Raw genomic sequence first — 15,891 nt, 5'->3', positions numbered from 1 at the left:
CATTGTGCATGCTCTGTTGCCTGTGTCTATGTGCCTGTGGTTCTGTCAGTGTGATCATGTGATGTATCTGACCCCAGGAATGTGTCAATAAAGTTTCCCCTTCCTGGGACAATGAATTCACGGTGTTCTTATTTCAATTTCCAGGAGTGTATAATATTGGTGAGTCACTGTTGAAATCGACCAACTCATATGAACACCTGGGTGTAACATAGAAGGGTGACATAGGTTCAGTCATGGGTATAGCAGGTGGTAGACTTCAGTTTATTGATAGAATAATGGGGAAGTGCAATCAGTCTACAAAGAAGATTGCTTACAAATCACTCATGCGACAAGTTCTAGAATATTGCTCAAGTGTGTGGGACCCATACCAGATAGGACTAACAGGGGATATTGAACATATACAGAGAAGGGCAGGATGAATGGTCACATGTTTGTTTAATCCATGGGAGAGTATCACAGACAAAATGTGAATTATCCTGAGGAAATCTATTAACAAAGTTTCAAGAACCAGCTTTAAATGATTACTCTAGGAATATACATATCTCTCATATAAAAATCGTGAAGATAAGATTAGAAGAATTACTGCATGCACAGAGGCATTCAGACAATCATTCTTCCTGTGCTCTATTCATGAATGGAGCAGGAAAAAACCCTAATAAGTGGTACAATATGACGCACCCTCCGCCATCCACCTCACAGTCATTTGCAGAGTATAGATGTAGATGTAGATATACTGGAATACTATCTGAAAAATGCTGTGAAACTATCTAGTTGTTGTTGTTGTGGTCTTCAGTCCTGAGACTGGTTTGATGCAGCTCTCCATGCTGCAATGGCGGCTGGAAGCAGCATTTTTCCAGCGGACCGTGCTTAGTTAAAACTATAGCACGGTCCCCCCACCAACTTCCCCTCCAGTGCCTCATGTACCTCCCCGATGTCGTGACGTAGCTGCAGCTGCTAAGTCAACACAGCCATTCTCCTCCTGTATGGCATGGCTGTGTGTATCGTGCGGCTGCCTCGAGTCGAATGAGCCTGCAGCTGCCTCAGTAGCGGATGCTGTTACTGATAAGAACTGGGTACGGCAGGAAGTAGCGCGGCGATAAACCGCAATGGCGGCCGGAAGCAGCATTTTTCCAGCAGACCGTGCGTAGTTAAAACTATAGCACGGTCCCCCCACTAACTTCCCCTCCAGCGCCTTGTGTACCTCCCCGACGTCGTGACGTAGCTGCAGCTGCTAAGTCAACACAGCCATGGAAGAACTGGGCGCGGCAGGAAGTAGCGCGGTCCCCCCACCAACTTCCCCTCCAGCGCCTCGTGTACCTCCGCGACGTCGTGACGTAGCTGCAGCTGCTAAGTCAACACAGACATCTCTCGGGAGATGTGCAAGTTTCATCATCTCCCAGTACTTACTGCAACCTACATCCTTCTGAATCTGCTTAGTGTATTCATCTCTTGGTCTCCCTCTACAATTTTTACCCTCCACACTACCCTCCAATGCTAAATTTGTGATCCCCTGATGCCTCAGAACATGTCCTACCAACCGTTCCCTTCTTCTTGTCAAGTTGTGCCACAAACTCCTCTTCTCCCCAATTCTATTCAATACCTCCTCATTAGTTATGTGATCTACCCATCTAATCTTCAACATTCTTATGTAGCACCACATTTCGAAAGCTTCTATTCTCTTCTTGTCCAAACTATTTTGCTCCCCAAATAGCAAAACTCCTTTACTACTTTAAGTGTCTCATTTCCTAATCTAATTCCCTCAGCATCATCCGAGTTAAATCGACTACATTCCATTATCCTCGTTTTGCTTTTGTTGATGTTCATCTTATATCCTCCTTTCAAGACACTTTCCATTACCTTCAACTGCTCTTCCAAGTCCTTTGCTGTCTCTGACAGAATTACAATGTCATTGGCAAACCTCAAAGTTTTTATTTCTTCTCCGTGGGTTTTAATACCTACACCAAATTTTTCTTTTGTTTCCTTTACTGCTTGCTCAATATACAGATTGAATAACGTTGGGGAGAGGCTACAACCCTGTCTCACTCCCTTCCCAACCACTGCTTCCCTTTCATGTCCCTCGACTCTTATAACTGCCATCTGGTTTCTGTACAAATTTTAAATAGCCTTTTGCTCCCTGTATTTTACCCCTGCCACCTTTATAATGTGAAAGAGAGTATTCCAGTCAACATTGTCAAAAGCTTTCTCTAAGTCTAAAAATGCTAGAAACCTAGGTCTTTCCTTAATCTTTATTCTAAGATAAGTCGTAAGGTCAGTATTGCCTCACATGTTCCAATATTTCTGCGGAATCCAATCTGATCTTCCCCGAGGTCGGCTTCTACCAGTTTTTCCATTCGTCTGTAAAGAATTCATGTTAGTATTTTGCAGCTGTGACTTATTAAACTGATAGTTCAGTAATTTTCACATCTGTCAACACCTGCTTCCTTTGGGATTGGAATTATTATATTCTTCTTGAAGTCTAAGGGTATTTCGCCTGTCTCATACATCTTGCTCACCAGATGGTAGAGTTTTGTCAGGACTGGCTCTCCCAAGGCCGTCAGTAGTTCTAATGGAATGTTGTCTACTCCCGGGGCCTTGTTTCGACTCAGGTCTTTCAGAGCTCTGTCAAACTCTTCACGCAGTATCGTATCTCCCATTTCATCTTCATCTACATCCTCTTCCATTTCTATAATATTGTCCTCAAGAACATCAAGTATCGAGTAAGACCCTGAATAAGATTTTCATGTTGCAAAGTCTGGAAACTTACTTGGAATGTTCCGAAATGTGAAAGTGTGCCATTTACAATGTGTGAAACATCGTGTCCTATGACTATAATGCCAAAGAATCTCTACTGGAATAGGCCAAATTCCTGAAAGTAACAATTTATAGCAGTATGAACTATAATGATCAGGCAAAATGCAATCAGTCTACAAAGGAAATTTGTCATAAAACCATTAGCAACTCATTCTAGAATATTGTTGAAGTATGCAGCACCCATACCAAATAACAGCAATGGTGTACTGAGTGTATACAAAAAAAGAGCAGCACAGATGGTACTGGGTTTGTTTGACACATGGGAGAGCATCACAGAAATCATGAAAATCCAGAACTGGCTGAAAAAAAAAGTGCCAATTATTCTACAAAAGCCTTCTTATATTTGCACAATCATTATTAAGTGAGTAATCTAGAAATACCGGGTAATCAAAAAGTCAGTATAAATTTGAAAACTGAATAAATCACGGAATAATGTAGATAGAGAGGTACAAATTGACACACATGCTTGGAATGACATGGGGTTTTATTAGAACCAAAAAAATACAAAAGTTCAAAAAATGTCCGACAGATGGCACTTCATCTGATCAGAATAGCAATAATTAGCATAACAAAGTAAGACAAAGCAAAGATGATGTTCTTTGCAGGAAATGCTCAATATGCCCACCATCATTCCTCAACAATAGCTGTAGTCGAGGAATAATGTTGTGAACAGCACTGCAAAGCATGTCCGGAGTTATGGTGAGGCATTGGCACCGGATGTTGTCTTTCAGCATCCCTAGAGATATCGGTCAATCACGATACACTTGTGACCCCAAAGCCAATAATCTCACGGACTGAGGTCTGGGGGACGTGGGAGGCCAAGCATGACGAAAGTGGTGGCTGAGTACACGATCATCACCAAACGACGCGCGCAAGAGATCTTTCACGTGTCTAGCAATATGGGGTGGATTCTGATAATACAGCTTCACTAAAAGCGCCTTTTCAGGTAACGTCAACATGCTGCAACTGCTGGCACATCTGATTCTCTCTCTCATTACAGCTCCTTTTATACATGATTGTCATGTGCAGTCACTGATGTTTTGCTGTCCAGCGCCATCTGTCGGTCATTTTGAGAACTTTTTTTTTTTTTTTGTTCTAATAAAACTCCATGTCATTCCAAGCATGTGTGTCAATTTTTACCCCTCTATCTATATTATTCCGTGGTTTATTAAGTTTTCAAATTTATACTGACTTTTTGATCACCCGGTATACTACAGCCTCCCACATATCCTGTAGGGACCACAATGGCAAACTATAGCATGCGTAGTCATTTAAATAGTCATGCTTCCTGCACTTAACGTATGAAAGGAGTGGGAAGGAACCATACTATGTGGTACAGTAGGAAGTCCCCTATGCCATGCACTTCACAGTATCTGGAAAAGTTTGGATTTAGTTACATATTGTTCAAGGCTTTCCTTCATCAAGGGATTTATGGAAAACAATGTGTGAATGAATGACTTACAAGATCATGCATATTTATTTTCTCTATCAAAATCCATATGTATATTACTAAATGACTAACCGACGGCAGGTCACATGGCCCATGTTGCAGGCTGCCTATCTAACAGCTTCCAGAGGCAACAAAAATTTGATTTTCAATACTTCATATAATTATTAGCTGAATTTAAAAATTAAAATGGTGTCATAATCTGTTTATTAAGCGCTATAGTCTAACATTCAACATTTCTTACTGTAAGACAAGTGTTGCATTTAGAAACTATGTACTCAGCTTGAGGCAGCACAATTCACCGCATGCAAATACCCAGACTACATTCATCCAGTATTTGAGAATGAGAGCACTTAGTGGCTTCAAGCAAACTCTGCACATAATTTCACACATTTATAAAACTTTTTCTCACTGACACCCCATACAAAATTTCGAAAGGGAAAAAGTTTATTACTTACTACATTTTCACTGTTCATGCAGTAAAACAACTGCATCAGGCATGACATTTTAATTTATTACTTCTTTTCCACTAACTTTATTTGCAACACATTTGCCACTGAATATACCTGCAAAATCATATCATTGCACGAGACATATAAGGGGGCAGTTAAATGAAAACTGAAAACCACCACAATAGGACTATGGAGTGGTTCCATTAAAAAAATAATCGCCACACATGTTATGAAATTTATCCCACTGGAGGTGAGGTGGTCGGTTCCTGTTTCCTAGAACATGGTCGGCCACTGAAGGATCCATGACCGTACCCCCTCTTACTCTTTCTTGCTGGACTGAAACCGACATGCACATGTCTTTCTTCAGGTCGCCAAAGCTGTGAAAATAATATGAATATGATGAAAGAACCAGGCTGTACAGGATGTTGCCATGTTTCCCAACCAAATGCTGAAGCATAGCCTTCATCCCGTTCATGCTCCAGGAACTCTATGAGCAGAGGGACCCTGCATCCGAATGAGAAGGTCACCATAACTTTACCAAAACTGTTGGAAACAGCTTTGGATTTCTTTGGCACTGCTGACTTTGCCATTTGCCCTCGGGCTGTCGGAAAGCTGGTGAACAGAATCATTGTGTTGCCCACCCCCACACTGCCAGTCAGATGAAGGTTATGCTTCAGTGATTTGTTTGGGAAACACTGCAACATCCTCTGTATGGCCCGGAGCTTCCATGGTGTGATTTTTACATCTTTGGCGACCCCAAAGAAAGACATATGTGGACATCAGTTTCCGTCAGATGAGGAAGTGCAAGAGTTGGTGCAGTTATGGATCCATCAGTGGCCATTCACAAACCAGAAATAAATTGTTTCATTTCCCAGTGAGATAACTGTCTTGACATGTATGGTGCTTACTTTTGAATGGAACCATTCCATGATCCCATTGTGGCGGGTGTTTGCTTTTCATTTGACTGCCCCTTATAGTTCAGCAGACATGTCGTAAACATTGAGATGCCTGAAAAACTAGCTTTTGCTTAAAACACAGTGCAAATTACCCACACTATTACTCACCTAATGTTTGACAATGAGAGCACTTAGTGACTCCCAACAAACTTTATAACTAATTACAAGCCTTTGCTCCCTCATACGCTTAAGCTCAAATATTTGACATGTTAACTCATTTGTATGTTTGAAGCTGTTTTATACATGGAAGTTTGGTTCTTTAAAGAATCGGGGACTAGGAAATTAAAGATCATACCATTGGCTGAATTAAATTTTAAATCTGTTCATCTATGTGTCATACTACCTTCCTGATTACTTAACTACCTTCTCTTTAAGGGTAAGAAACATCCAGGTTTCTCAAGAATTTATTTAACCTTTCTGCAATCTGAATTTCTGCATTCACCTTACATGTTTTTATTAATTGAAGGGTGTGACTGATCATTCTTGCTTGTGCCACTTTTGAGCATGATGATTCATCAAAATACTTCTGTAAAATCAAACAAGAAGTAATTTTTCTTTCATATTGTATATTTGCTTTACTTATAAGTTTAGAACATTGTATCTTCAGTAGCTACTACTACAATTAAATTGCTGCACAGCACATAAAACCATATTCCAAATGAGTATGATTATTTACTTTGTGCAGTAGTATGTTCACTTGGTGATAATAACTTTGATTCCTTAAACAACAGGTGGTTTACAATGGAGAACATACTCAACAGCGAATGAAGAACCAAAATTACCTCCTTGTGATTTTAAGCCACAGCCATACAAGGTAATACAAAACTGTCTCAGATGCAGTGTATATATTACTGACTAGTCTACAGATTTACTTTTTAATACCAACACTGTTTTAGTCTGTAGTGTAAACTTATTTTCATTTTTCTCTTGTAAATGGAGCTGGAAATTTTTAACAGACAAAAATAAGAATGATGCACACAACTTTATATGATTTTTCATGATGTTTCGTATCATATAATAGGGTTGTTAGTTTTATGGAATAACTTTTTAAGGATAGGTTGGTGACAATGGATGACATTTTTAAGACAGAAGAAGCCAGTTTATACTAGCTCTGTCATAATTTTATGAACATTTTTGTCTTTATGGCAGATTTACGCAATATAAATGAAAAATAAAAAACCACAAAGGAATTTATCATTTAACAAATAAAGAATTTTTGTACTAAACAACATTTAATATAGAGATTTTACTGGAATAACATTCACTTGAAAAGGCTGTAGGATCATGAATTGTTTTACAAAATGTTTTTATCACTCAGAATCTAGATTCTTTTCTTTGGTGCCCCACTAGATTATTTGCAACCATATTATTAAAAGTACAAATCTTAGAAGTCTCTCAAGTGGGTAAGAAAAAAAGTCAGCATTACTGTGAAACATTTGGGTTTAGTTGGTTGTGTGGTGCAACTGCTAGTAATGCACTACATTTGCCTTTTATATCTGCTGATGAGGGAATTGTTCTGATGATTTTCAGCACATAATATGGTTGATCTTTGTGGAAGTTAATGTCTTGCATTCATAAGTGTGTAGTACACTTGTTTCTCTCAAGAATGTTGTGCATAAGTGGAACATAATGCATCCTCATTATAATGTTTGATGATGTGATACTGCTGATGCTGCTGGTAGACCAGCAATACTTGATGATGACAACTTGTCTGAAGATATTGGAGGAATGCTTTCCTCTGTAAGAAGTGGGGTTGAGGTTATTGTGGCTTTGCCATCTCTACTACTGAGTCATCCAAAAACAAAAGGCGAGTTATGGTGGGCTGATGCTTGGTTTGCGCATGCCTGCTGTTGGGGTGACTGTGCGTTCCTTTCATTGTGGGGTTATATCTTGAAGTGAAATGCTGTGGAGGTGCCTGTGCTTAATGTGGAACCATGCTACCCCTGATAGCATATAAACTAATATATACACTGTCCCGAGCGCTGCATTGCAGTTTGCCCTGTCCAATGCTTTTGCCATCTGCATCCAAAATATCCAGATTAGTTGCTTAGTTGTGGTGTTAGATACTATATGGACTGAATAAGAGACAAGATGGCAAATTATGCTGTGTGGATAAGATATGAAGGTCTGCACCCAGAAATGGGATTTTTTAATAGGCTTTTTGTTGTGACAATACTTCAATGGCAAAAGTCCTTGTCAAGGATCCTGTTGTGGCTTCTGCTGGAATCTGCAAGACAGAGTAAAGTGTGATGGGGGGATCAATGAACCACATGATGTAAAAAAAAAAAGCAATAGTGAAATCTGTGAGACCATGATTACAGTTACCCTATGGGGACAGCCACATTGTGAGCAGCTGTGTGGTGCTGGCTAGGATGATGTATAAATCTTGGGCAGACTGATCATCACTTCATAGCATCTCATCTCCAGCACACAAGACAAAAAATTAGTCATCCCCAAAAGATTTCATGATGTAGTGTAATACTGCCTCTAGCGTGAATAATGGTTTCAATTCAGCAAAAAAGAAAGTCCACAAGTTTTTTTGGTCTATCATATCCTGACAAAGCCACTTACTCCTAATTAGACTCTGTAGAACTACCAAATTGCCATGATGTTGATTGCTCATTTGATCTGCAGTTCCAACTAGTCGCTGCATTTTCTACGGGATTAAGATTAGGTGATTTAGCAGGCTGCTCGTGGCCCAATAGGACGCCTGAGTGCCGGTCAAATCAGAAACATTTGCACACAATGCTATGAATATGGCTGTTGTGATCCTGGACATTGGGAGTGTCCACTTCATAGGCATCATCAAGATGCAGGAGAAAAGGCAACACTGGGTCACCAAGAATGTTGAAATAAACACCGTGGTTCATGTTCATGATAGTCTGGATGAACTGGCCCAAATCGTGGTATGAAAAGCACCAACAAAACATCACAGAACTACCTTTATCCTGAATTATACTCTCCAAACTCAGTGAGTTAATTGCATTATTGGGCCTTCAGTGCACTCAGCATCTTGTATCATTTTAAAAGAAGCAAAACTGTGACTCGTCAGACCACCCTACATGTTGCTTGTCCAATTTCTGTGTTGTTAGGCACATTGGAGATGTCCTGCTTTATGTGCTACTGTGACTAATGGCCTTTTGCAGGGTACTTGACTCCAAATGCCCACTGCATGCTGTTCAGTTGGAAACTGGTTGGGACAGGCCAACATTCACTGACAGTAACAATATGTATGGTTTGAAACACTCTCATTTCCAAGATATGACATTCATCTCCATTACCAATTGGTTAGGATCTATTGCAATATTTACAGGTTCAAAAGGAGACCCCAAGTGCATAGTCTGAACTGAAGATTAAATAATGACATTGTGGGATTTCTGTTGGGTTGTAGCCCAAGGAAACACACCTACTTCTGTAAGACTCGGTATATTTGATACAGACGTCCACATTACAACAAGTCATACAGCTAACTATCAAGATGGCATGGGCTGTGAGGTTACAGAGTCAAGGAACTTGCGATGTTGTTCATACAGCCCCCGCCCCCCCCCCCCCCCCCCCAACAGCGTGGAGCACAGTTTGAACTCAGTGGAAGGGGGGCATGTCTGACAGTGAAGGCAGTGAGGGAGATGGCAGTGATATGCATCTCCAGAGGTTGCTGCGGCAGGGACCACGCTGGGAGGTCAACTTGGAACTCCTGTAGGTGGTGTGGATGAATGAGGCATCGGCCTGCGTGTAAGGATGGAGTGGTGTGGGGAGAGTCTGTGTCCCCTGTGTGTTTGGCTGGCGGCATTTGATCTGTAACTCTCCCTAGGGGGGTTACCGTAGCTCAGAGGAGCATGTGGTCGACCCCGCATGGGAGTGGGTGGGAGCCGGTGGTCGACTGATGAACTAGGTCCCCGGTCAGGTGGGATGAGTTGTCTTGCAGCAGGATGAAGATGTGGTTGTCGTCGATGAGGATGGTAATGTCCTCCACAAGTTCGGGCAGGACATCGGTTTGCAGAACCAATAGAGGAAGGAGTGGGAGGCGGTACAGAGAGAGGGTGAGAACTTGAGGAATGGTATTGATGGTGATGCAGACACATGTTCTGATGAGGCATGCAGTGGCAGCTCTGAGGGGTCATATCTTGAGTGCGAGTCCTCAGTGCTGGGAGGCTGCATAATGTCATCGGGCATGAAAGACGCTGGGTGAAGGTGTGGCAGTTTCACACGGTGCAGAGGAACAGTGAGTGGCGAACCTTTAACCTGGATGTCCATCATGTTATCGGTGCAGTTTATGACCTCTTATGGGCATGAATATGGGTGAGGCAAGTGGGGCCTGGATGGTGTCATCGTGGAAAGAAATAAACTTGCGTGAAAGGAGATCGGAGGGCACATAGGAGTGGGCAGGAGTATGGCTAGTTGGGGGGGGGGGGGGGGGGGGGGGTTCAGGGAAATGTTTGTAAAACATGTTTGGATTGGATCCAACTTACAAAGTTGGGAAGGGGGGTGGGGTTGTCGAGGGAAGGTAGGCTGTAACAGCTTCCCAGGGAGGACAGGCTTTCACCACAGACGAACTCACTTGTGGTGCCCTCGATATCTGGTTTGTATGATGACCGTAGGCTGAGGGGTACCAAAAGGAGGGCCTCGGTCCAAAGACTGTCATGACATCGTAGTGCTGTCTTGAAAGTGCAATGTCACCATTCTACCATTTTGTTTGCTTGGGGGTGGTAGGCAGTCATGCGACATTTATTGAAACCACACAGCTGGCAGAGTTGGATGAAGAGTGCTGATTCAAACTGCTGGCCCTGGTTGGTGGTGACGGTAGTGGGGCAGCCGAAGCAGGGTCACTACTATAGGATTTCTGTTGGGGTTGTAGCCCGAGGAAACACACCCATTTCTGTAAGACTCGGTATATTTGATACAGACATCCACAAAAACAAGTCAAACAGCGAACTAGCAAGATGGTGTGGGCCGTGAGGTTACAGAGTCAAAGAACTTGCAATGGTGGAGATAGGTCATTTGTACTTGTGTATGCCACAATGTATAGACTGTCTCCATAATAGCTGCTGAATATAAGCTGCAAATTACATGACATTAACATTTTCTGTCCTGGGCACCAACTGAATGTTTGTGTGCCATACCTATTTATAAATATGCGTAAACTGGACACATTCAATCTGTTGAAATACTACAGGTTTATTACATGTTAGATAACTGTATAAAAAGCAAGGAAACTAAAAGGAACAAAGACACAGTAGGTAGTCATGTAAGTTTGTTTACCTGAGATAAGTATAATTAGAAAAAGGTAAAATAATAGATACTACATTATGGAGGTGATTTTATTTTTTATGCCAAAGTCCAAGCCCACCAAAAAGTTTGAAGTAAGTGAAATTTTCTAATCGGAGTAACTAAGGACTAATAACCTTATAGAGCAGATACTGAGAAGCCAACAGGAACAACAGTAAGACTGCTAAACATGTGAGCTTTTGGTCAAAATGCTTTCTTTTAAAGTAGACAACACACACACACACACGACCACTTTCTCTAGCCCCTGAGGCCAGACTGTGAGCAACTGTGCATAATGGGACAAGCAGCTTGGTGGTGGAGGAAGGAGGAGGCTAGGGTGGGGAGAGGGTGAGATAGGAGGTTAGAGATGGGGGACAGTAAAGTGCTGCTTGTGTGAGCATAAAGGGATGAGGTGGGTGAGGACACGAAAGGGCAGCTAGGTGCAGTCTGGAAGTTAGACAGAAGGGTGCGGGGGGTTGCGGAATGAATGCAGGAAAGGAGAGAAACAGAGGAAGGGAAAGAGGACTGTGGACGCATAGGTGGAATAGGAGACTGTGTAGTGCTGGAGTGGAAGCAGGACAGGGGATGAGTGCATGAAGGACAGGGACTAATGAAGGTTGAGGCCAGGGGGGTTACAGGAATGTACGCTATATTACAGGGAGTGTTCTCATCTGATCAATTCAGAAAAGCTGGCATTAGTAGGAAGGGTCCAGATGGCGCAAAAGCATTCACTGAAGCGAAGAATTTTATGTTGGGCAGCATGCTCAGCAAGTGGGTGATCCAGCTGTCTCTTGGCCACAGTTTGTCAGTGCTCATTTGTGCAGAAGACAGCCTGCTGGTTGGCAAGCTCACATAGAACCCTTAACCCTGGGTTGCAGCTTAATTTGTAGATCACATAACTGCTTTCACAGGTAGCTCTGCCTTTGATGGGATAAGTAATGTTTGTGACCAGACTAGAGTAGATGGTGGCAGGAGGATGTATGGGGCAGGTCTTGCATCTAGATCTATTACAGGGATATGAGCCATGAGACAAAGAGTTGGGAGCCGGGGTGGAGTAAGGATGGGTGAGGTTATTTCCTAGGTTCAGTGGGTAACGGAATATCACTGTGGAGGCGTGGGAAGGATAGTGGGTAGGATATTCCTCTTTCAGGGCATGGTGTAAGATTGTCAAAACCCTGGTGGAGAATGTGATTCACTTGCTCCAGTCCTGGGTGGTACTGAGTTATGACGGGAATGCTCCTTTGTGGCCGGACAGAGGGACTCTGGGAAGTGGTAGGTGACTGGAGAGATAAAATACGGGAGACCTGTTTCTGTACTAGGCTGGGAGGATAATTTCAATCTGTGAAGGCCTCAGTGAGACCCTTGGTATATTTGGAGAGGGGCTGCTTGTCACTACAGATGGGATGGCCTTGGGTGGTTAGGCTTTATAGAAGGGACTTTTTGGTACAGAATGGGTGGCAGCTGTCAAAGAGGAGGTATTTCCGGTGGTTGTTAGTTTTGATATGGCGGAGGTACTGATGTAACCATCTGTGAGGTGTAGGTCAAAATTGAGGAAGGTGACTTGTTGGGTTGACGGGGACCAGGTGAAGTGGATGGGGGAAAAGGTGTTGAGATTCGGAGTAATGTGGATAGGGTGCCTCACCCATGATCCAGATTACTAAGATGTCATCAGTGAACCTGAACCAGGTGATTGGTTTGGAATTCTGAGTAATTAGGAAGGATTCCTCTAGATGGTCTATGAATAAGTTGCATAGCATGGTGCCATGTGGGTGCTCATTGCTGTACTGCAGGTTTGTTTGTAGGCAATGTCTTCACAGGTGAAGTAATTGTGAGTGAGGATATAGTTGGCCAGGGTGGCCAGGAAGGAGGCTGTAGCTTTGGAATCAGTCAGGCATTAGGAAAAGTTGTGTTCAATAGTAGCAATGCCATGGGATTTGGGATTTTAGTGTAAAGTGTGATGGCATCAATAGTAATGGATGTCCCATAAACAGGTTGGTATAGGAGGGTGTTATGCAGGTTCTCATTGCTGCTGTGCTGCTGATTTCTTTGTATGTCTTCCCCTTCAAAGGAGACACATTTGTCTGTTAGGATAAAGTTTGTGAGGTGTATGAGGAATGAGGTAGTGGGTCTGGAGTCTGAAGGGTGCTGGGAAAAGTAGTGTTCAGTAGCGGCGCAACCATGGGCAAGGGGGTGTTGCTGTATAGGTAAGTGGCATCTGCAGTGATGAGTATGGTTTCAGGAGGTAAAAGTTGGGAATGATGGAGAGTCAGTGAAAGAAGTGGTTAGCATTTTTGATGCGGGAGCCTAATTTCGGCCAATTGGTTGGAGGTGTAGGTCAATGAGTGGTAAAATTCTTTCAGTGGGCGCACAATAACCAGCTACAATGGATGCCCAGGATTCTTGTGTTTGTGAATTTTGGGGAGCATGTAGAAGTTTGGTGTGGGCCGAGGGGGGGGGGGGGATGTCACATGGATAAGGAGGGGAATGGATTCAGGGGAGAGGTTCTAGGGAGGGCCTAAGGCTTTAAGCATGGATTGGAGGTTGTGCTGGACTTCAGGGATGGGATCATTCTGGCAGAGGGCTTCTGCTAGGTAATATCAGTGATTTGTAACAACAGTGGATGATTAGGTCAGGATTTGTTTTGTGGTTTTGTACGGCTGTCCTTTCTACTGCTGAAAGATTGGTGTTATTAGGAATGGATCTAGGGAAGGATAGTGAGGCCATGTTGGAGGTAAGCAACTCCTGGAAGTTATGTGGAGGATAGAGGTTGGATAGTGGTGCCCCAAGGTGGCAGCAGGGTGTCAGCAAGTTGGATAACTTATGGAAGAGGTGTCTGGAATGCCATTCCATGTGCTGGAGAGCAAGGGATTCAATTTCAGAGATGTGGTGTGTGTAGTAGAGATTGCATAGTAGCAGTACCTTGTGGAGGAAGCAGAAGTGGTTCTCAGATACCTGTGCCATGGAGATGTGTTTTTGCCATATGAGGTTTGTGAGGGCCAGGGACTGGCAGAATCTGAAAAGATGAAGGTCATTATGAAAGGAAGGGTAGGATGCAGAGAAAGGAATTTTTATGGTTAGATCATTGGGGGGCATTCCACAGTTTAGGCAGCATTTAAATAATAGGGTGTGAGACTGGGTTTTAGCCAGGAAAAGGGATACTTTATTGAGCTGGTGCAGAAAGAAGGAGCAGGAATCCATTGTGGCAGGGTTGCATTGGGGAACATGAGAATGACAGATATGGACAAACGAAGGTGTTGGTGATTGTGAGAGGAGCTGAGTAACAGAAAAAAAACGTGTAAAAATACGTATAGACAGCAAAAACAAGCACACAAACTCATAAAAATAGGCACAGATTTATGGAACAACCAAAAAATATGCACAAACTCTCATTTATACATAAAAATGTATAAAAACCTGGGGAAAAAAGGAACGGATGAGGTATGGGAGTATGTGCAAATTTGAGGGTTATTGGTTAGAGGTTCATAAGTTTGTGTGCTGTGAGTAGGCATGGAAAATAAAACGTGGGAATATGTGAGGATGAGGGAAGAAAAGTAATCAGTAGGAATAATTATAATTAATGGTGGAAAGAATTTGGGGCATGAAATATTGCATCAACAATTCGGGTGGTCACGTAGCCACATGTTGTGCATGGATGAAATCATTGGTACAGTATGGCTGAGAAGTTACTGTGTGTGCTGTTTGGAATACAATGAATAAAATGACAGTAAAGGAAAGAAAGAATGGATGCTGATAAGAGCAATGTTTTAAAGTAATGTGACAGCTACATTCAGTCTAAGTTGCCTGCCAGAGACGGCAGTCATGTGTGCTTCAGGTGTGCTTGCTTGTGTGAATGTGTGTGTGTGTGTGTGTGTGTGTGTGTGTGTGTGTGTGTGTGTGTGTGTGTTTTCTTTTCCAAAGAAGGCTTTGGCTGAAAGGTAATTGTGTAACAGTCTCTTTGTTGCACCTGTCTGCAACTCAGTGTGTCGTCTTTACAGTGAGTAGCAATCTATCCTTTTTCTAAAATAATTTTAGTGTTAACTTTTTTCTTGTCTTGGATTCAGAGTGAGTTTCTGTATTTAGATGCAAAAGTCTTTACCAGGTTGCCATGAAACATGAAGCAAGAATTATGGAATCCTTACAAATGCAAGTAAAAATTTAAAGCATGTTATTAGCAACTTCTGCAAATTATATTAAGACCTAGAATCAAAGATCGATGATTCCTATTAAGTTAGTGGCAAGGCGTAATATTTACTGTGAACAGGTTTCTATTGCTAAAAATGTAGATAACTATTGTTCTATAAAACATGTAAGTGTGACCATGTAGACATTAAGGAAATATTCAGACTTTCTATTTTTATCTTATTTTATTGGTTTGGTCTATGATAAATTTATCATTTATTTACTTGTATCTTGTCCTTCATATGATATTTTGTTCATTCACTATTCACTCTACACAGCTGTTGTTATAAATGCTGTTCTTATCTATTATTTTTGTACTTGTGAGTCTTTCTAGTATTTTACCACTACTCATTCTGCCATACATGCAATCTTTTGCAGCCCTGTAGTTCAAACACTCCCAGATGCTGCACTGCACACTAATAATTTCCACTTTTCAGTGCCATATAGGGCTTTGAAGTATAAAAAGGATTTCACTGTTATTTCCCAAATTGTGTAACAGCTCACAGATTTAAAAAAAAAAAATTGTTTCTTATTTCTATAGACGTTTTTATTTCTTTGTCATATTTCATAACACTTCTTGCTATACATCTCAAACTGCTTTACCAGCTTGACTCCAGTTTACTGATTCTCTTTCTCTTGTTCTCTGTAATTACCATAGCCTTTGTCTTCTTAATATTTATTTACAGTAACCCTCTCATTATTGGGCATTGTCTTGCGATAGCCAATCAGTATTTTCCAGAAAATGTTGAGGTAATAGTTCGTCAGTGATGACGAGAAGTGG

The 15,891-nt window shown here is 42.0% G+C and overlaps 1 protein-coding gene across 1 annotated transcript in view; it reads left to right on the top strand.

Moving 5' to 3' along the window:
- Nucleotides 1-15,891, top strand: part of LOC126253315 (alanine--glyoxylate aminotransferase 2, mitochondrial-like) — a 239,671-nt gene that overhangs the window by 91,492 nt on the left and 132,288 nt on the right. The window contains exon 2 of the mRNA XM_049954563.1: nt 6,398-6,480. Coding sequence (XP_049810520.1) covers nt 6,398-6,480 — 83 coding nt within the window. The remainder of the gene's footprint in view (nt 1-6,397; nt 6,481-15,891) is intronic.

Source organism: Schistocerca nitens, chromosome 4 (genome assembly GCF_023898315.1).
Source record: "Schistocerca nitens isolate TAMUIC-IGC-003100 chromosome 4, iqSchNite1.1, whole genome shotgun sequence".
NCBI lineage: Eukaryota > Metazoa > Arthropoda > Insecta > Orthoptera > Acrididae > Schistocerca > Schistocerca nitens.
The sequence above is the reverse complement of the archived record's forward strand: the minus strand, read 5'-3'. Positions and strand labels throughout refer to the sequence as shown.